The 21,626-nt window shown below is 49.8% G+C and overlaps 1 protein-coding gene across 1 annotated transcript in view; it reads left to right on the forward strand.

Annotated features, from left to right (window-relative positions):
* Positions 1 to 1,123: 1,123 nt before the first annotated feature.
* The window catches only part of SYT6 (synaptotagmin 6), a 31,966-nt gene continuing 11,463 nt past the window's right edge, over positions 1,124 to 21,626 (forward strand). Inside the window, exons 1-3 of the mRNA XM_065854494.2 lie at positions 1,124 to 1,682; positions 17,008 to 17,344; positions 19,443 to 20,001. Coding sequence (XP_065710566.1) covers positions 1,529 to 1,682; positions 17,008 to 17,344; positions 19,443 to 20,001 — 1,050 coding nt within the window. The 5' untranslated portion in view covers positions 1,124 to 1,528. The remainder of the gene's footprint in view (positions 1,683 to 17,007; positions 17,345 to 19,442; positions 20,002 to 21,626) is intronic.

Consider the following 21,626-nt stretch of genomic DNA (forward strand, 5'->3'; position numbering starts at 1 on the left):
CTAATCAGAGATCGCACACGTGTTGTCACGGCAACAGAAGTTTTTGGGAAGATGTTGGTAGGTAAGTTGCTCCCACCGGGCGGAGGTTGCGGCGCTGGATGAAGCACCGTGGCAGGCGCCTGTGCTCTGCCGGCTGTGCTGAGCTGCCCAAAACACGTTGGCCTGGGCAGGAACGGCTGGTGTGACCGAACGGACCCTGTGTGCGGCTGCACGGGGATGCTGGAGCGAGTCACCGGCCCAACGGGTGGAGGATCTGCAGGAGGTTCTGTCCGGCCAGCGCGGGAAGGGGAGCTCAGGGTGCAGCCCCAGCAGCGGGGGACGGACACCTCGCTTGTGCTGATCTGTGGGAGCGGTGTGGGCAGCGCTGGGACAACACCAGCTCATGAACCATTCCCCCACCACTATCACTGCCCCATGTCCCTGAGAACCTCATCTCTGTCCATTCAACCCCTCCAGGGATGGTGACTCCACCAGCCCCTGCAGTTCCCAGCCTGGGGATGCAGATATGGCAGTTTTGGGGGTTCGCTGCCCCGTGTGCCTGGGCTGGGGGTTGTTGGAGGACCTGGGCTGCGCTGGGTGCTCGTGCAGCTCCTGGGACTCAGGTGGTGTGATGGCTCAAAGTGCTTCGGCAAGTAATTAACAGCAAAACAAACACAGCGACGTGAATCTAAACAGACTCAGTTGCCATGTGGGGCTGAGGGACCTGTGCAGCTTTAGCCCTGGCTCTCCAGTCTGCTCATTATATTTGTAACTCTGCTCCAGAAGCTGCAAGAAATCATTCTGCTGTACATAATTTTAATTGCCTGTTATACAATTGCTTCCTTTCCAATGCCTGTCAAATACGTATTCTCTGTTCAAAAGTGTAGCTCTGTCATATGGCGCGACCTGTCTGCTAAATTACGATAGGCATAAAAAAACCACCGCAGAGAATAAAATAAATCTAATTACGAAATAAAATGGCATTCTCAATCTCTATTGCCATCTGCAGCCCGTTGCGTTAGGACCAGGACAAACAAATCAATAAAACCTGCTGCTTTTCTTATGTTGCCTTTGGCAGTTCCAAGGAGTTTGTGCAGTGCTCCTGTTCCTCTTGTCTGGTGCTGTGCATCCTCAGCCAGAATTTCACAAAATTGCTCCAAGGCTGGAAATGGAAACTCTGCGCCTTTTGGAGCAAAATGGGCAGCAATGAAAGGGTTAAAGGAATTATCCAGGCTGCAGCTTTAACAACGTTGTGTAGGGCAGAAAGAGTTCGGTAGGAGGTTCTCTGCCTGGAACACGCCTTGGCAGGGAGCAGATCTCTGATCTCAGAGGCAATAAGGCACCCGGACCGCAGCGAGCTGGATGCTGGTTTGTGGAGCTGGAGCATCGCCTGGCACACAGTGTCTGTCTGTCTGTCTGGCCCTCAGGTGCTGCCATGCCGGAGGGTGGAACTGGTGCAACCCGCCTGTGTGAGCAAAACTAAGTAAAACCTCTTCTAGTTTGACTTTCTTAGAGAGCAGAGGGGCCAGCGGAGGATGCGGTGTGGGAGATGAGCGGTCCCAAGGATGACGGCCGTTGTCAGAAGGCGGTGCGCATTGTCACCGAGCTGTGCCGCAAGAAAAGCCTGCCCAGCTTGGACCTGGACACTTGCAGGGAATTCCTCCTGCTGCCTTCCGACCAGAGCCTGACCATCTCCGAGCCAGGTACAGCACTGGTCCCACTGCTCCAGGGGCTGCATCTCCAAACCAGGTACAGTACTGGTCCCACTGCTCCGGGGGCTGCATCTCCGAGCCAGGTACAGTACTGGTCCCACTGCTCCGGGGGCTGCATCTCCAAACCAGGTACAGCACTGGTCCCACTGCTCCGGGGGCTGCATCTCCAAACCAGGTACAGCACTGGTCCCACTGCTCCGGGGGCTGCATCTCCGAGCCAGGTACAGCACTGGTCCCACTGCTTCGGGGGCTGCATCTCCGAGCCAGGTACAGCACTGGTCCCACTGCTTCGGGGGCTGCATCTCCGAGCCAGGTACAGTACCGGTCCCACTGCTCCGGGGGCTGCATCTCCAAACCAGGTACAGCACTGGTCCCACTGCTCCGGGGGCTGCATCTCCGAGCCAGGTACAGCACTGGTCCCACTGCTCCGGGGGCTGCATCTCCGAGCCAGGTACAGCACTGGTCCCACTGCTTCGGGGGCTGCATCTCCGAGCCAGGTACAGTACCGGTCCCACTGCTCCGGGGGCTGCATCTCCGAGCCAGGTACAGTACTGGTCCCACTGCTCCGGGGGCTGCATCTCCAAACCAGGTACAGCACTGGTCCCACTGCTCCGGGGGCTGCATCTCCGAGCCAGGTACAGCACTGGTCCCACTGCTCCGGGGGCTGCATCTCCGAGCCAGGTACAGCACTGGTCCCACTGCTCCGGGGGCTGCATCTCCGAGCCAGGTACAGCACTGGTCCCACTGCTCCGGGGGCTGCATCTCCGAGCCAGGTACAGCACTGGTCCCACTGCTCCGGGGGCTGCATCTCCGAGCCAGGTACAGCACTGGTCCCACTGCTCTGGGGGCTGCATCTCCGAGCCAGGTACAGCACTGGTCCCACTGCTCCGGGGGCTGCATCTCCGAGCCAGGTACAGCACTGGTCCCACTGCTCCAGGGGCTGCATCTCCGAGCCAGGTACAGCACTGGTCCCACTGCTCCGGGGGCTGTTGGCAGCACAGGAAGGCAGGAGGATGCTCACAAAGGGAGGGAAATGTTTGCAAGCCCCACGTTAAACTTGGGGGAAATGGTCTCGGGTGGTTATTTTCCTTTACGCTTGTTCCATGGTGAAGTTTTGGGTGCAAGTGCCGCCTCACCTGTTGATGCAAAGCGGTGTAGCCTGGTGGGGATGGCTGCACAGATGGGGGATTACGTGCGGGTAAGCGGGGTGCTTAATGAGATAAAGTTTCTACCAAAGTCCCTCATTTTTTTGATATCATAGACTCCCATCTCGTATCCAATACAAAGCAGTAAAAAGCCTCTGTAAGTAACAGAGATGACAAGAACTGATTGCTCTTATCTCAGAGGAAAGGAAGGACTTGCATGGATTTTTGTTCGCCAGTAAGGGATCTTAATGTACTTTCATGTCTTTGTTTTACTTCCCTGAGGTTGCTCCTTGTGAGCTCGCGGGGCCAGGCCCAGCTCTGGCCCATCAGTGATGAATCAAGGGCATGCACGGTGCTCTAATTGCAGAGGTTATTTCTTTATTGCAAAGCGGTTAATTTTCTGCACGCTTCTTGCAGTTTTCTTGTTGCAGAGAGGTCGCCTTCTGCTGTAACTTCAGCAGGCGTTGGCAGGGGGAGCTTACAGCCCAGACTCACATGCTGAGGAGCAAAAGAACCCAATCCCACGCTTCTCAGCATTATTGATTACATGCTGCAAGTCGGTTGTGTGTCAGGAGACCGGCTGAGAGCGCTTCCTTTGAGGTTTCTGCACATAAAGATCCACCAACCCAGCCTGATTTCACAGCACAAGTTTGCAGGAACTTTTCTTCCCTTCTGTGCATTGGCCATGGGCAGCACAGGGCTCATCAATCCCTGCCCAAGGCTTCTGTGTCACTTTGCTTCGGTTTCTCCTGCAGCATCTCACGCTGGGATGCGATGGGCACCCTGGGGACACCGGGATCTGTTGCTTGCCCTGGTGTTTCCATCACCATTTTGCCAGTAGGTCCAGCCTAACACCTTCCTTCCACATCCCACTCTGCTTGTAAATTAATCATCATCTTAAAATGACTTTGCTTTACACCTGCTCGTTCTGAAGGCCTCTTACCACCGTCTGTGCGTCCTCACACATTGCACCCAGTGCAGCTGTTTGCTCTCCTGCAAATCATTTACTGCATTGCTTCACGGTTTTTTCCCTTGGTACCAAAAGGAATGTTCTCCTGCCTTTGTGCAGCAGAAATACCTGTACTGCTCTCCTTCTGCCTGCCCTGCATTTGTTAGCGCAGCCTGCTCAGGACCTCATTTGCAGGGCACGATCACACCATCATGTGTCTTTAACATCCCGAATGTTTGCTCTGATCTCTGGTTTAAGCATCCGCTTGTTCTGATCTCTGGTTTAAGCGTCAGCCTCTACCCCACTGCCCTGGGCAAGTCATGCTGGGCTGACTGCACTGGCTGCATTAACATCTACCCTGTTTCCCCCAGAATAAGTCCTACCCTGAAAATAAGCCCTAGCATGATTTTTCAGGATTTTCAACGATGCCCTACTCCAAATATAAGCCCTAGTTATAGTTCATAAAAAGTCGATCTGAATAGCATCTAGGCAGCTATACATGTAAAAAATGCATCTTTTGGAGTGATAATGAATATAAGATCCTGTCTTATTTTCGGGGAAGCGGGGTATCACTGTTGCCTCTGCTCTGCACAACTGGCCCATATTTATGTCTAGACAGTGCCAAGGATGCTGTTTGGGCCCAAATGCCTGGACGTAAAACTGTTCCAGCATGAGAAACAGATCAGTTTGCATTAAGCGTTAACTGATGTAACAGTTTTGGTCGTGAGATACCTTTCCCGTTAGTCTGGATGTTTGTCTAATTACCCGCACTCGTGCTTTGTCCCTTTTACACTCACGTTAAACGAATTTGCTGTCGGTTACCTGGCGTCCTACGTTCAGACCTGACGAGTCCTTCCTCGTAAAGAAACGCAAGTAAAAGTAGGTTGTGTGGTGATGAGCAGCGATTTGGCTCTGAGACGGTGCCGGACCGCACAGCGCAGCCTCGGCAACCTGCGGGCAAAGCGTGACTCAAATTGGCCCTATTTGTCATCATCATGTGAAGCCAACGGCTTCTCCGTCGCTTTGTTACCCCCCGGATGAATCTGTGAGCTGATGGCTGAATTAGCTTGGCTTGGGAAGCGTCTCGCCGAAGTTTGTGCTGTTTGTGAGCGGTGCCAAAACCGGAGCCAGGGCTGCTTCTGCACCCTTTGCTCACCGTTACACCCTGAGAGGTGCTTTGGTTGTTTTCCAATGTTTCATGTATTGATGGATCTTGTGGGGATGCTGTGGAGTCGCAAAGGAATCAGCCAGGTATCCCTAAGGTATCCTTGGCCTTTTTGAACTCCGTCCGACAGTGGAAAAAACCTGTGAATACAAAAATATTACTGAGCAGTTTATGTAAGAATATGTCAGAGTATTGCTCCATGCAGTGATTTATTTTTTATTTGAACCATTTTGGACTGAATGTGGAAAGTGTATAAAGTAGATGCTCCTCTCCGCTGTACTTCGGGTTATGCAATAGCTGATTCTCCTACTTAAAGTCGCTAAAAGAAATATAGCTGCAGCGCTCCTCCAATACGCCACACATCACTGCGCACCCAACAAAGGAGCATCGCAGCTGCTGCCGCTGGCTGGAAACCCAGCAGCGAATGTGTCAGAAGAATCGGGTGTCTGGCAGGGGCAGGTTTTGGTGCCGGTGGGGCTGCGAGGGGGAGCTTTGCCTGCAGTTGGGCCCGCGGCGGTGCCAGGAATAGAACCGATCTCTTGGCTGCGGGCCCTGCGATCGAGCAAGACACAGCATCCTTTTGTTGTGCCTATCTGAAATCCTCCCCCGTCGCTCCCTCCATCTGACAGCTCTCTTCCCTGCCAGTCCTCAGCTGTTGTGCAGCGATGCCGGGAGTGCGACGAGCACACAGCCATAAGCTGTAGGCAGCGGGAATGCCTGTGATATAGGGACAACATTTACCAGCGCGGTGGTGTGCCCTAAATAAATGGATCCATCACTTCTCTGCGCTGGGGATGCAGGCAGTGCTCTGGGATATAGCTGAGAGAACTTGGGGCAAGCCCTACTGAAGTGAAACGGCCTCAAGTTGCTCCAGGGGAGGTTTGGATTGGATATTAGGGAAAATTTCTTCCCCAAAGGGCTGTGGGGCATTGGAACAGGCTGCCCAGGGCGGTGCTGGAGTCACCATCCCTGGAGGGGTCGAACAGACCAGAGATGAGGTTTTCAGGACATGTGGCAGTGCCAAGGGTGCATTAACAGTTGGACTTGGTGATCTTGAGGGTCTCTTCCAACCAAAATGATGCTGTGATTCTATGATTCTAAGGACAAAGTACTTGGCTGATGATGCTAGGGAGCCCCCGCTGCCAGAATCCCCTGGGAGCGCTGCCCTGGGTACAGCGAGACACCCCATGTCACCCCATGTCACCCCACGTCACCCCACGTCACCCCTGCCCCTGGGAGTGGAGCTGCTTGTTGCAAAGCAGCAGGATCTGGGGACTTTGGGAAAGAGGGGTCAAATCCTGCTTCCCAGGGCTGGGGGAGGAAAGGGTTCCTAGCATGCTAACAGGCAACAGACAAAGCAGTTTTATTGCTTTTTCTAAGGAAGAGAGTCAGAAAAAACCAAGAAGGAGCCAATTTCCAGTACATCATACACATAGTGTTAGAATACTCTTGCCATTACCCAAACTTCTAGAGGGCAACCAATAAACCAGGTCATACAGCAGAATCATCAATTTGGGCTGATTTTAAGGACTTCTGTTGCAGTGGCTTGGAGAAAGGTTCATCAAGCATTTCAATGGCCCGTTTCTGAGCGCGGCCGGTGCCGGGTTTGGCTGCAGACGGGGGCTGCCCGCCCGGCCTGGGGGTGGTACAGGAGATGCAAACGTGGCTCCACAAAGAGACTGAAACCAAAATGATCCCTCTGCAACGCACGTGCAGAGCTGGCGCAGGGTGACTGGAGCCTGTGGTTTTCGATGCTTGCTGACTTTAAAGCTGAATGGGTACGGAAGGGAATTTACACCAGCTGGGAGCAAACCCCAGGGTTTTAATTCCAGCACTACCATGTCGCAACTTTCTTTAAATAACATAAGTGGGGTTGGTTGGTTGTTTGTTCGTTTTCTTTCCTCAGTGTATCCATTTGCAGAAGGTTCGGTGTCCTGTACAGTAAGCCCAGGACACAAAGGACGATGTGCAGAACACTTTTGTGCTTTCCCAGCGCGGGGTGTGAAGGAAGAAAAAGGACAATGGGGGAAAACGCAAAACCAGAAGAAGAGACAGGACGGTGATTTCTGTTTCCTGGCACCCTTTGCCAGCTGTCCTTCTGTGCTCTGATCCCACAACAATTCTGAGCACATTTAGCGTTTTGCCCTCGTGTGAACTGTTCTTTCTACACTCCGTGATGCAGGCAGCACATCCTGTACAGCACCGAACATCCTCCTGGCACTTTGCAAATGTTATTAAAATGTTAAACCCACAAGTACGTAAGTGTTCTGCTGCAGGCAGGCAGAGGGGGGAATCTTTGTGCAACGGAGTTTGGTTTGGTGGGTTTTATTCTTTGCAGGAATGTTGATGCGGAAAGATCACTTTTGCACAGAGAAATTGCTTCTGGAGTATTTTTCTCGGGAAAAAAATGATCCCTTGATAGAATAGTTTGACCAATGGGAAAATTGATGACATGCCCATTTGCTGATAGGGGATGCCTACAGCCACTAGCTATGAAATAAGGACAAGGTTTGAATTTACTTACCAGCTGTAACATAACACTTTCTGAACCACCATTCAAGTGTGTTTTAAGTAAATATAACAGTCAACATGTTCAAAGCTACCGAGGCAAAGCTGACATTAATCACTGGAGCTTGCGTTTCCAGAGGCCGGGTATGCGAGGAGCAGCGCCCTGGGGCAAAGATCTTGCTTATCACGGGGTAATGCACTTGCAAAATGGGTCTTGCCTGGTCCAGCCACAGGAAAGGAGCCTGCTGGAGCTACATGCAGCACATTTGCTCTTTAGCTTGAGCAAAACAGGTTTGTGAAACAGTGTCAGGTTCAAACCTTGCTGCCAGAGCAAGGTTTGCAATGAGGTTAAAACCGGCAGCGTAAATCTAGGGGAAAAACAGATTATATAGCCTGTCTGTGAAACGTGTGGCTCTGCTTATGTATTGCGTGTGGATCTGCGGCTCTCCAGCTGCCTCCGGCTGTGCACGGTGACGGTCCCGGTAAATGAAATGCCCCCTCGGAGCCGTGTGGAGCGTGTGCGCTCGGGAGCTTCCTAAGCGCCTCTCTGCACAGATGCGGTTTGCATCTGCCTCGTTGCTGTTGGGTTGATTCATTCCTGAAGCCGGCTGGGGAGGCTGACGAGGTTTGTAGGTTTTTTTACAGACCTGGGAGCCTATTCCAGTGCAGCTGCAGTAGCCTCATGCATAGTCAGGGCTCAGCATCTCAAACTCCATAGAAACAGGCAGCCAGCTTGCTGCTGGTGTTAATTGAGTGTGGGAGCAGGCTGAGGACAGTGACCAGGGACCGGGCTGAGGAGCACACACCTCTTGGGTAAGTCCACATTTCTGAAGTTACTTTGCTAATTTTTTGCCTTTTTTTGTAATCTGGGTCCTATTCGCTTAACAAACATTTTGCTTCAGCAGTTTCCCTCTTTGCCATTGAAACATTTTCTTCTGCTTTTAGTATTCTCCCGACGTTTCACTGGAAGGCAGCGTGTGCTTTTAGCTGGTTCAAATCAGGGCAGAGCTCAGGCTCTGATCCTCTCCATTGTTTTGCGGGATGACTCTGAGAAGCTGGTATTTTCCCGTTCGCAGGTGTTTGTTGCTGGACATCTTTGCTTTGCTGGAGCGGAGCCAGTGCAATGTGCACAGCCTGCTGCGCACCCCATGTATTCACTGCTGTGTGTATTCGCTGGTCAGGAATAAAATCAGAACCATAGCTGGATCTCATATCTGATACAATTTTTCATTTAGGTGTCACCTACCTTTGTTTTTCTTACCTGTTTCTTCTTACTGTCGGTGTTTCTAGGTACAATTGCATATTCTTCCTTAGGACCCCAGGTTTCCATCTCATGTTGGTCAGGCAGCTTTTTCTAGCTTTAATATTTGTTATTGCTTTTCCAAAAATGATAATGTATAGTTTTCCTTCCTATCTGCATATTGTAAGATCAGGAAGCTTCTCTGTAACAGCCCTTATTGTTTCAGTCCAGTGCACTCACTAATAACAGTCACACTGGCAGTTGTTTGGGAGAGATGTAATTTGTCTCTCTGCCACGCATTGTCTTTAATTATACTTATACATTGTAAAATGGCACCCTAGGGGGACAGAGAAGGGATTTTTGGAGTGGCTGTGTATTTCCATGACTATGGAAAAAAGAAAGTTATCCTGCAAGGTGTCTCGTACACAGTGAAACTGCAGATGCTGATCGAGGCCGCCTTTGTGTTTAGTTCAGTTTGCTGTGCTGTAGCAGGTTGGTGTTTGACAACATCACAGGAACCTGTGCAGTGGATCCCAAGGGCAGGATGCCAGGAGCTCGGCTCACACGAGCCCTTTCAAAACCATCATTAAAACACACAGCTTCCACGGGGTAATAATTGCCCAGAAATCCTCGCACACCGGTGCCTCTGGTAATGTGAGTATTTGATTTTCTGTGCATGTTTGTGACTGCTGTGAAGAAATGCGTGTGCTGTTGTGACAACAGAGGTGGGTACGGCGAGCACCTCTTCAGTGCGTTGTGCCCATAGCCCTCCGTCGTCGGCGAGCGTGCGCTCGGAGTTATTTGAGCTCAGCTTTGAATCCGGTCTCTGGCCAAAATGTTCACGTTAAGAGGATTCTGGGCTGCACGGTACGGGTTGACACGTTGGAAAAGGAATAAAGGGATCTCAGAATCTGTTTGAGAAACCCGCAGGATGGGGCAGCGCAGCCTGCTCGCGTGGCTGCTGTGCGGTCCGTGCCGGGGGTTAAGGATCGGTGTTTGTCACCGCTAATGGGAGCAGCAGCGGATGACAGGAGCAGGGAGGAAGTTCCCTGGGTTCCGCGGAGCTGGAACAAAGAAACGCTCTTTGCAGAGCTGCTGCATTCCAGCGCAGGGTCTCTGGGCGGCTGGGGGATCGTTGCGGAGCCTCTTCGAACACGCCGCTGCTGTTTGGTGCGCAGATCAGCCCGTCCTGTGTGTGCCAGCGACCGTCGGCCTGACAAGCTGAGAGAGGGAGAGCAGGAGGGCACATGGGCTAACGTGGCCATACTGGGTCTTAGGTGGCTTTAACTGGCAACCTGGGCTCCTGAGGACACGCATCTGTGCATCATCTGGTCTTTGCAGCATCTGGAGCCAGGGGAGTTCTGGATGAATCCTGCATCTTTTGGGTTGGGTTTTCTATAGGGCAGGTCCGGGCAAATCGGCCTGGACACTTATTAAGTGTGCAGGAATTATTAAGTGCAATTAGTAAGTGTGCAGGAAATTACGCTTCCCTAGGAGCCTGCTTGTCCTGGTGGGGCTCCGGGGACACCCAGCGCAAGGAAAGCCTTGGAAAGCTTCCTGGGTTGCCTTGTCCCGTGCTGGGGACCTTCTGCCCTCCCCTGACCGAGCTCTGCTTTTTTGGGTTCTCAGGCTGTGTCCTCTTGTGCAATCCCAGTTGCAGGGTTGGTGGTTGCCCAGTACCATACTGGGATGAGGATCATGCTCTGGGGCTGCAGGTTGGGATGGGAAGAGACCCGATTCTGCTCCCAGTCAGGTTTTATCCTCAGATCTTTTACAGCAACCTGGTCTTTTATTTTTATTTCTTTTTAACCGAAATGGAGTCACAGAGAAAGCCACGGGGAATCACTTCCCCAAAACTGAGTCTCCCCGTAGAAGGGGAAGGGCAGAGAGATGGCAGCTCCAACGTGGCCAACCTGGACACCCAACACTGCTGCCCCGGCCCCCCTGAGGTCTCACAACACCCACGGCTTTGACCAAGTGCTTGAAAGGAAATATTATAAGGTCCAGCATCTTTGGCCACTTAAGGGAGATGGAGTAACAGCAAAAAGCTCTTGCTTGTTTTCTTCGCATCGCAGGTTGAAACACAGTTGTATTTCTCCACCCCAGAAGTGTCCGTATTACGATGTTTTGCTCTCTGCCCAGGTCTGGATGGAGAATTCCCCACCGTGTTGAGAAGCCTCAGCGAGGCTTCCCGGGCACATCTTCAGCTCTCGGGTCCTGGCCATGCAGGCTCACACCATGGGAGGAAGATGATGCTCAGTGTCATATTTTAACCCCAGCCCAGGGACACCGTGTGTGTTCAGCGCTGCCCAGCTGTTTACAGATGTTGCTACTGTGTTCTGTCATAAAATGTCATGGGATTAGCACACAGCTATGTACTATAATTGTAAGCAGTGTGGCTTATAATAGTTCATTAGATTGTCATCAGTTAGGCGTAAAACAACGGCAACTCTTGCTATCTCATTTGTAATACTCTAGGGAACAGATGATTAAGACACAAAGCGACCTAAGTCACTGGGGAATGTTTCCTTTGGTTTGGAACAATTTTATTGTATTTTTGTCACTTCTGATAACAGAAATGCTGCATTGCTGACAGCTCCAAGTTCTCCTTCTGCTTGCACATGCCAGCAAAAATTTGAGTAACAAATGTGCTTTTGATGTAGCCTGGAGAACAAGTCCGAATCAGCAGGTGGGTCAATATAACCACTGAATACCAACGTGTTTGGTCTTCAGAAACCTTTGATCAGTGTCCTCCTGGCCAGCTGTTCTGCAGGGACACGGCCATTTCAATGTGTATTAGTTATTTTCCCTGGGTATCGATACTTGCAGCGTTGTGTGTTAAGCCCATAGTCACTAGTGGGCAAGGCAATGGTGATGATCTGATTTGGATTTTTAAAGATTTTCAGCTTACGTGGGCTTTCACTGGGCTGCCCATCACCTTCCGTGTACAGGAAGGTGTGGAAGGGAGAGCGGGTTGTCTTTTTCCAAGCTTGAAAGTCTAATTTTCTTTCCTCTGTAGGAGATGGCCCTGGATTCAAAATGTACAGGGTGTTTCAAATAGAGGGACCTGATTTCAAAGCTGTAGGGATTTCAAATTGGGTCCATCTTTTTGAAACATTCTGTACTGTGGCTGGAAGGAATTATTCTATTTGGCTTGTCTCCTTTAACATATAAACCAGGAAAAGGATGCAGGATTTGCTATCTCTGCTTAGCAGAGATTTGGCTGAGCTCTTGTTAAGGTTACATGGTATTTCATAGTTGTATTTTGCTGTCCAGAACCTGATATCCTGGAGGCTTCTCCTGTATGTAGATGGCATGCGGATACCTTCGTGCCTCTTTTTTTTTGGTAATTTAGTCTTTCTCCGTTCTATTTCAGTGAGCAAAGCACAAGCTGCATCTTACCGAGGTCTCCTCTTACATTGCATTCCTTTGGTGTATTCCCCATTTTCATATGTATGTGTTTATCTTTTTTTTTTTAATTATATATATATATGTACAGGTCTGGAAGGTACCTCATTATTGGCTTTGCACTTGGAAATCGCTTTTGGTGTTTCGCTCTGAATTCCTTCTGCTTTATTTAAACTCAGGTTGGGGAACCAGTGCATCCCCCTCTCCCGTATCTGGGTGCATTTACTGTCTGTTCCTGGATGTTAAAAGTACCAAACCATAAAGTGAAAAATGCCAGGTAGCAAGGGGAGCGCCAGTCTCTACTTCCCCCACCTTTCCTCTGTTCAGTGCCCTTGTCTGACCTGGACCATCAGGTGTGAAGGTCCCTCCCGAGCATGAGGACAGCACAGGTGTCCTCTGGATCAAGGCATAGCAGGAGCTTCAGCTGTAGCCTGGAGACGTAATCCAAAATAAACCCATCTCTTTTCTTCTTGCAGGTGATGCTCGGGGGCTCCCAGGGCCCCGAGCTGCCACCGTCTCCATCACTGAGTCGGGTTTCAAACCCACACCCAGGCTGCTCCTTGTGGCTGTGGCTGGGGTTGCTGGAATAGAACATTATTGCACGTGCAAATTTATCGTCTAGATGTTTTGTCCTTAGTTATAATTCAAACTGGAGTTTATAAAAGTACTGTCACTAATAAGCTGATAGCTGGTTTCCAGGACAACGCATTACACGACTGTTAAAGGATCAAAACTTCGCACAAAGTCGTCCGTGTTTCACTTTCTAGTTATTCCCCCAGCTATCGAACTGCGTCCCCTAAAGAATTACAGTCAATGGTGAAAAAAGCCCTGGCATTGCTTAATGAAGGAAGTTTTGTCTAGACAGGAGTTATGAGGGGGCTGTTTGCACTTGGACCATAAATCACAGTTGCTTGAAACACTGGATCCCTGCAAGGTCTCCTTATGAAGCAGGTTGTCTCTATACTTACCGTGCAATAATGAGATGGCTTGAGTTTTATAATCTTATATAATTACTCTCAGAATAGCTTCTGATTCATCCTTCCCTTTGAAGCTTATAGTTTGCATTCCAATAAGCTCTTGCATGGCAGGAACCCTGTGGTAGCAGCAAATTAATTTTTAAGAAGTATTTTTCTGTCTGACTGAAACTTCGGCAATGCCATTTGAGCGTCCGTGTGTCTGTCTCCCTATAATCCGCGGCATAGCTGGGTGTGCACAGCAGGCTGGGAGGCTCATCGGGGCTCCTGCAGAGCCCGTGCTGGCAGCAGGAATCTGCTGGGAGCTGATAGTGTGAGACTTGGGGTGCAGGGAGCAGGTGAACGGGATAAAACCTCCTTTTAGCTTCATGCAGGAGGGAGCTGGAGTTTGCAGAGCAGCCCTGCGATGCCTCCCCTGCACAGCCCTGTTTTCTGCAGAGCTATGGGCTCTGTTGAGCAGAGCTGCTTGCCGGCACACGAACTGAAGCTGTGCTGGGCGACAGGGGCAATCTGATCGTTGTTATTTGCTCTGTTACCGTTCCCGCCGCATTGTGCTTGAGGAGGGGATGAGGAGCTGGCTGAGGACCGCACGCTGCTGCACTGCAGCTCACCTCTCACCCAACGCAGCGCTTCACGATTTATCAGGCAGACGGTTTCCTTCTCAACATTCCTGCTGCAGAGTGCTCTGCCTGCCGCGGCGCCGTGCGGGGCATCCGGAGCCGTATCCCCAAAGGGCTCGTTCCCTTGCTCTGCCGTGTTTTGGCTCTGGATGTTGGTGCTGCTGGATTGCTGTGCTGCTTTAACATTTGCTTTCTGTTCCATCCGGTCCCTGCTCTGTAAAGCTTCGAAGCTGAATGTTGTTGCTACACAAACGTGTCTGCAGCCAGGATTTAATGGAAACCTCTTCCTTTTCCCCCGCTCTTGTCCTGTGCCCCCGTCTGCCCCCGCCTCAGGCATCCGATATCCACCGCAGTTTCTCATGCCCAATTTCCAGCCCTCAGCTAATCAGACGAACATTGCTGATGCTTCTCAATTGAGAGAAAATTAGATCAGCAGTTGGTAGATGCCTCACGTGGTCTTTTGTAGCCCCAGAGCTGCCCGTCTTCTCCTCCAGCAATAACTCTCGTAGCAATCCATCATTTGAATGCGTGATCTATACAAAGCCCTGCAGAAATAGAACAATGTATTCTCACAAGCACAGCTGTAATAGAAAAATGCAGCAAAAACGGACAGAGAAGGCTGGAAATATATCCTGACATGGTGTGAGCGATGGTTGATGTATTAGAGTTGGGTGTTCAGCCTGGAGAAGAGAAGCTCCGGGGAGACCTTATTGTGGCCTTTCCATGCTTAAAAGAAGCTGATAAGAAAGATGGGGACAGACTTTTCAGCAGGGGCTGTTGGGATAGGACAAGGAGTGATGGTTTAAACTAAAGGAGGGAGATTCAGGCTGGACGTGAGGAGGGAATTGTTGGCCCTGAGGGTGGTGAGAGCCTGGCCCAGGTTGCCCAGAGGTGGCGAACGCCCACACTGGGACTCAACCTGAAGTATTTAATGTTTTCAGCCTCCTTGAACTTCCATTCATGGTATTCAAACTTTGTTGAAATCCAGCAGGTAGCTGGGATGACTAATAGCTGCTGGAGCACTGAGAGAGCCATCAAATACATTTTGTTTTCTCTATGGGGAGTGGGAGGAAGGAAAGCTAAATTACATCTTCAAGATATTAAATATAACTCTTCACGTTATACTCAGAGTTATCCATGAATCTCTTTAATGATAGTGCAAGGATCTCCTTCACAGTAATAAAAATCAGTGTTGCCATAATTAGACCGGTGTTGTCTTGCAGTTAATAGACTATTGTAATCATGTCTTTGTCATATTATTAATCGTTTTCTGTTTGGACTTTGCTAATTATCGCCTTTGGTAACTCAGTGAAGTCATCAGGGACATAAAGCTGGAAGGTAGTTCCGCCATATTCTCTTAATTAGTTCCCATCCAAGACGAAACAAAATGGATAACTGTGCTGCCGAGCTGAGTTCATGGGTACCGGGGCAAGGCAGCAGCTGGAGTCACCAAGAAATGACCCCCCTTTCCTAAATTTCCTTTTAAATCGCTCCTCTGTCCCTTTGTCCTGCCCTGGGCCATCTCATCTGTTATTTGAAAGGCGGTAGAAAGTCGTGACCTTCTTAGGAGTCTTATTGTGTTGAGCCATTCTGTGAGCTGTGTTGTAAGATTCAATAACAAAGGTTCTGGATGTTACAAAACCAGTAAAAACACAAACCAAGAAGTCAGTTGGTTTAATGCCGGTGTTGGGTAATCGTTGGACTCAATGATCTTGAGGGTCTTTTCCAGCCAAAATGATGCAATGATTCTCAGAGCGATAACGTAGTGAGGGCTGTGGAAATGTTGGGTGAATCAGAGCTTGAACCATCCCTGTGCTGCTCTGCCTTAGACAGAGCCCATTTAAAGCATAACATTTTCAATACTAGCTATGTTTTTTTAAAGTAACTGATATTTTCAAATTCATAAGAGAAAGCTCATTAAGTCAATTAAGGTCAACTCCGTCCAACTGATATTTAATAAGTCACGAAAAAGTCTTGGGGAATTCAATGTCATCTTCAGACAAACCAATATTCTCCCCAGGCAGATGCTTCAAAAATTGTCTGTAAGATCCTGATCCCTTCTGCTGGTGTTTTATATGAGCTGTCAGAGGAAAGGGCAGGAGGTCATGCATAAAAGTATCTGTGAATCCTGTCACATACATTATGAACGCCAGCTCAGCAAGAAGTGACATGAACTAAGATCTCTCTCAAGCTGGCAACAGGTTTTCGGAACAGATGACTGATTATTTCTGATGTTTTCCATTAATGAGGCTGGTGCACTGGCAGATCCATGCGTGCTATGTAACTTCTCAGAATGGGCAGAAGCAGCTTAACAGAAACTTTTCTTGTCACATAACTTCCAACAGTGATGGATTCTTCACTACGACTATTAATATTTCCTTTGTAACAACATAGACATATATGCAAAAAGTTGGAATATTGGTTTGTGTGGGAACCTGGGAATACGCTGTAAGAAAGGAATTAAAAATAGCCAATGTTTTCTCTTTTTGAAGTGTTGTGAATCATTTCATAGCCTACATCATATCTATCTATCTATAGCTTCCTTTTTTTCCTGATTCTTCAGCCATAGATATGGAAGCTCTTTCCTCTCCAAAAAAGGCTGAAATACACAGCATATGAGGTAAAAGTGACTCAGGGAGTCAGAGAACGCACACGGCTTCTGTGCTATTCAGAATAAGGAAGAACGCGTAGCACTTTCTGTACAGAATTCTTCTACGTTCGATTTCACTGCATCAGCAGCTTGTGGATGTTGCTTTTGTTTGTTGGTTTGGGTTTTTTTTTGGTATTGGTATTTAGTTTTTATTCCCTATGGGCACATCTGATGAGATGTGAGTGTTGATAATACAACAACAATCTGCTTCCAGGATCACGGTAGATAGATTTTTGTAATATAGTGTCTGAGCACCTGTGGTACGAAGCAAAAAGGCAGTTTCTGGAGCTTGTATCTATCATCCCGTTCTACAATTCTCAGCTTCAGGCTCAGCCGTTTGCCAGCATCACAAAACAAATCAAGGATGATATTTTATAGCCAGTCTAAGTATCACGGTATAAAACTTCATAGCTCTGGCCATCTGGAGGCAGCTGTTTCTTGCCAGATGTGTCTGGGGCAGGAGGAGGGCACAAATCCATCTGGGGATGCTTATTTGAGTTTGACTCCTGCTTGCAGAGCCTGCTAAGAGCTCTCCATTAGTCATGATATGTCAGTTTGGGGCATTTCTTCCTTTTACCTATGGCTTTCTCACCGTCTTTCTTTTCTTTTCTCCTTCCCCATTCCTCCCCTGTCGCTGTCGCCTTCTCTCCCCTGTAGAGCTCTCCGTCAGCCTCCTTGCGGTGATAGTTATTGTGTGTGGCCTGGCCCTGGTGGCAGTTTTTCTCTTTCTCTTTTGGAAGCTGTGCTGGGTTCCCTGGAGGAACAAGGCCGTTTCTTCTTACCCGGCCGTCTCGCAGAGCGAGGCAGGCTGCGCTAAGGAGAGCATGGCAGACAAGCTCAAGGACACGGGCGCCATAAGCTTCCTGGAGGCAGCGGTGAAGATCAGCCACACGTCACCAGACATCCCCGCGGAGGTCCAGATGTCCATGAAGGACCACATCATGCGGCGCACGCGGATGCAGAGGCAGACGACGGAGCCTGCGTCCTCCACCAGGTGAGCGGGACACGATGCTCTGCAGGTGTGAGAAGCATTTAATGGAGCCTGAGGTTCAGGTACCTCCAGGGAGGCTGAAGGAAGCACTCCCACCTACACACTGGGTTACTTTCCAATGATCGGAAAGTTGATTTCCAAAGAAATACAACACAGCAGAGGTGAAACAGTTGTTGGGTGTTGGAACAGGCTGCCCAAGGCAGTGCTGGAGTCACCATCCCTGGAGGGTTGGACAGACAGACATGAGGTTCTCAGGACATGGGGCAGTGACGGGGTGGGGAACGGTTGGACTCCATGACCTTGAAGGTCTCTTCCAACCAAAATGATGCTATGATTCGATGTGTTAATACTGCCTTATCATGGGCCCTTTAAAAAAAATGAAGGATTCAAGCCCAGTTACTGTGACTCGACCTCATTGTGTCAAGCCGTCAGTATGCTTTGGCCACTTTAATTTTGTTCCACCATGAGAGGCAGGCTGAAGTATCAATGATGGTATGCTGTCAGACAGAATTAGACCTTTTTGGCTCCCTCTTGTTGTTGTGGCTCCTAGCAGAAACAATTAAATAAGCAGAATTGACGTATCGCTCGCTGCACAAGCTTAGAACCAGCTGCGCTCAGTGCTTATGCTCCGTGCACGTCTCTGCCTCGGCCGGGGACAGAGATGTCACCGTCATACTCAGTAAATCAGGATAAGGCTATGAGAACCTTGGGATGCCTTCTCGGCAAGAATACTAAGAAATACGGTACCTCTTCCTCGACACAGAAGGCTGTGAATCTGGGACAGGAAAGGGCGATCGCAGGGTCCTGGCTGCGCCCCAGCACTTCTGCTCACTTTTTTTGGCCGTGCCTCTGATGCGGGCGAGTGCGACTGCGAAAACAGACGTTGCTCAGAAATTGGCTACGGCATTGCAGAATTAATAAATGGATCACAGCCTTCTGGTTGAAGAGGACAGGGTTAAAATCAACGCGGTGCCACCTGCAATCGTGGCATATACTCTTTAATTTAGCTGCAGGGCTTTTTGGACAGCTGACGGCCTCTCTGTTATGCTCCTTCTGCTTTCATGACACCTTTCCAGTGGAGGAGAACGCAAAAGCTCAGCCTGTCTGAATCAGGATGAAGAAAGTGGGACTTGGTTGTGTGTGGGAAGGTTTCAAACCCACTTTCTCAACTGAAAGAGCCCAACGTGACCCACGGGCAGGCAGGGCCGGGGATGCTGGGGAAAAACCGCAGCAGTTTGGGATCTCTGACTCACAGCCCAGGCCAAAACGCCTTTGAGGAACCTGCCAAGGAGAAGCGAGGTCTCTGAGCACCACGTATCACCGAAAGCAAATGCTCTGGCTGTACGAGTCCTTCGTATGGTTAAATAACTCCATACACTGCTCTTGTAAACACCAGCTGATCTGAAATAATGCCGCGAGCCCACAGAAAGCTTTTGTGCTTTGCTTGGGCTAAGCTTTGCTTACAAACAGTTTCCCTTGTGCTGAAGGGGAGCTCGAGGCAAGCGACAGCTCCCAGAGGAGCCCGCGCGTTCCTCCCTGTCAAGAATTATCTGTTGGTTTGCGATGAGAGTCTGTTGGAGAAGTTTGGAGGCAGCAATATCCGGAAAAAGACCCATTTTTTGAGCCAGTGGTGGTTCTTTCTCTTTGAAAGGTTTTTTGCCTGAGGTACACTTAGTGCCAGTGTCTTGGAATTGTAAGGATTGAGGGTGGGAAAGAGTCTCCACGCTGGGTTGTCTATGGCTCAGTTAAGGAGATGTTTGGTCTCATATATTTATATATATATGTTTATATATATATATAATATTTATATGTATATTACAACAGCTGTAGGCTGTTTCACCTCTGTAACAGGGGAAAAAAATGCGGCTTGCTGTAAATAATCTGCAAGATGGGAGGTTTGCTGGATCAGTTCCTTTAACCAGTGGAGGTGTTCCTTTCAGTGTTCATTTCCATAGCATACGTGGTTTCTCTACCGAGGTCAGGAGCACCTGTTGCCCTCATTCTTGTGTTCTCCCTGCTTTCCTAGCATTAGTAATCTGGGAAGAAAAAGGAGATATATGTCCTTGGAAAGCCGTACAGCTCTCATATCTTCCTCCCGCAGGCACATCTCCTTCAAAAGGCACCTTCCTCGGCAAATGCACGTGTCCAGCATGGACTATGGCATGGACCCACCGGCTGTGGCTGAGCAGCCCACCAGCATTGGTCGCATTAAACCCGAACTCTATAAGCAAAAATCCGTTGACTCTGAGGACCCCAAAAAAGAGGCAGCAAAGACCTGCGGGAAGATTAACTTCACTCTCAAGTACGACTACGAGAATGAGACACTGACCGTGCGGATTCTCAGGGCTTTTGACCTGCCAGCCAAAGACTTCTGCGGCAGCTCAGATCCCTACGTGAAGATCTACCTCCTGCCCGACAGAAAGCGCAAGTTCCAGACGCGAGTCCACAGGAAGACTCTGAACCCCACCTTCGACGAGTCCTTCCACTTCCCCGTGCCCCACGAGGAGCTGGTGAGCAGGAAGCTCCACCTGAGCGTCTTTGACTTTGACAGGTTCTCCAGACACGACATGATAGGAGAAGTTATCTTGGAGAACCTGTTTGAGGCCTCGGATCTTTCCCGGGAGACAACCATCTGGAAGGACATTCAGTATGCGACGACGGTGAGTATTTGCTTTGGAGGAGGCTGCAGCGTGTGGGACCTGGAGGAGAGGTATGGTGAGCAGCTCCGGGGCTGGATGAGTGGGGATCCTTTCCTAGTGACCAGCACAACCCCACAGCTTGCAAAAATCCATCGTGCAGCTTCCTTCACACCTCATCTCATACTTTTGCTCTCCTGCTTTATTTGTTGGGGAATGAACTTTCAGATATGAATATTTATTGCATTGTGGTCAGCAGTTTGAAGAGACGTTTGCTTTGCAAGCCTGCAGCTTTTGTTTTCAGTACCGTCTTCCTCACCAGTTGTACCGCTTGGCCACTACTATTAGTGCTTTTTCTTTCATCGTAGCCTGTTCATAACTTTGTAAGAGAGCGGTGAGCTGCATCGCGTGTGTGCAGCTGTGATGTGCTGGAGCTCAGCACCTGCGCACTACAGGGAACACGGTGTCCATGCAGTGTGTTGGCCCTGGTAGGCAGCTTTTGGGCTGGCAGGTAGGGTGCAGAGAGTGGCCGTCCTGCCTTTGTGCCAGCACAGCTTTTGCCATCCGTGTCTGAGGATGCCAAGATCTACGTGACGCCTGCCAGGCGCCCTGAGGTGTCGCTGGGGCCGTGCTACGAGCTGATGCTGTGTTGCCTTTTGAGCATCTTGCCTGTGAGCGAGGTGGGAGGGAGGTGCAGGACCAACCGCGGGGACAGGCAGTGGTGTCAGTTAGCAGGGTGCTCACAGCGCGTGGCTTTCAAGCCACAAACAGGAACCTCTGTTATGATTAGTGGGTGATAATGAAAGGCAAAACGCTGGCAAAGAGGCAAGCAGACATCAGGCGCATCTGTTTGCCTGGTGAAGCATTGCCGGGAGAGGAACAAGGGACATCACACGAGCAGATGCCTCTTGGAGGTACCTACCCATTAGATCTGCCCTAGACCCAGCTCGCTGTCAGCTGTGACGTGCAGTGGGGTTGATCCTGGGGTGAATTCACTTGTGTGGTGGCAGGGGATTTCCCTTCCCTTGTTCTGTGATCACGATACAAAGAACCTGGAGAGGTGAGAGCAAAAAGACCAGTGGGTGACACTGGGAAGGGGTTAACGCTTGGTCTCACTGGAGGAAAAGCACGTAAACCACAAAGCTGCAGGAGAAGGCGATGGTGTTTTTAACCTGTGTATGTTCTGTGTTTTGCTGGAGCGCTTCTGCAAGAAAGAGTGGATGTTTTTCTATCTAAGCAAACTAATTGAATGGGAAAAACCCCAAATGAAAAAACCCACCACAAAAACAGGTGGAGAGACACCAACAGAAGCGTTGTTGAGGGGGAAGCCTCCAAAGGAGGTGTGAGAGGAGCAGAGCCAGCATGGTGCCCGGGGCACCTCGTGTAGCTGCCTTGCAGAGCTCCCGCAGAAACGTCAAGGGCTGCGTTTGGCTCCATCCCCTCGTTCTCTCTGTGCCATTCTTTGGGACCGGGCCAATATTGGTACGTCTCAGCCAGTTGTAACATACCCAAGGACATTTCTGCTTAATCAAAAATGAGAAGGGTAAACACAGTTTTCAAAATACCCAAGGAAAGCTCTGGGTGACTAATAATACATTAGATCAATGGTGTGGGTAGGAAGACAGGAGCGCACTTAGGCGATGATACAA

The sequence above is a fragment of the Patagioenas fasciata genome, chromosome 21 (assembly GCF_037038585.1).
Source record: "Patagioenas fasciata isolate bPatFas1 chromosome 21, bPatFas1.hap1, whole genome shotgun sequence".
In the NCBI taxonomy this organism is placed as follows: domain Eukaryota; kingdom Metazoa; phylum Chordata; class Aves; order Columbiformes; family Columbidae; genus Patagioenas; species Patagioenas fasciata.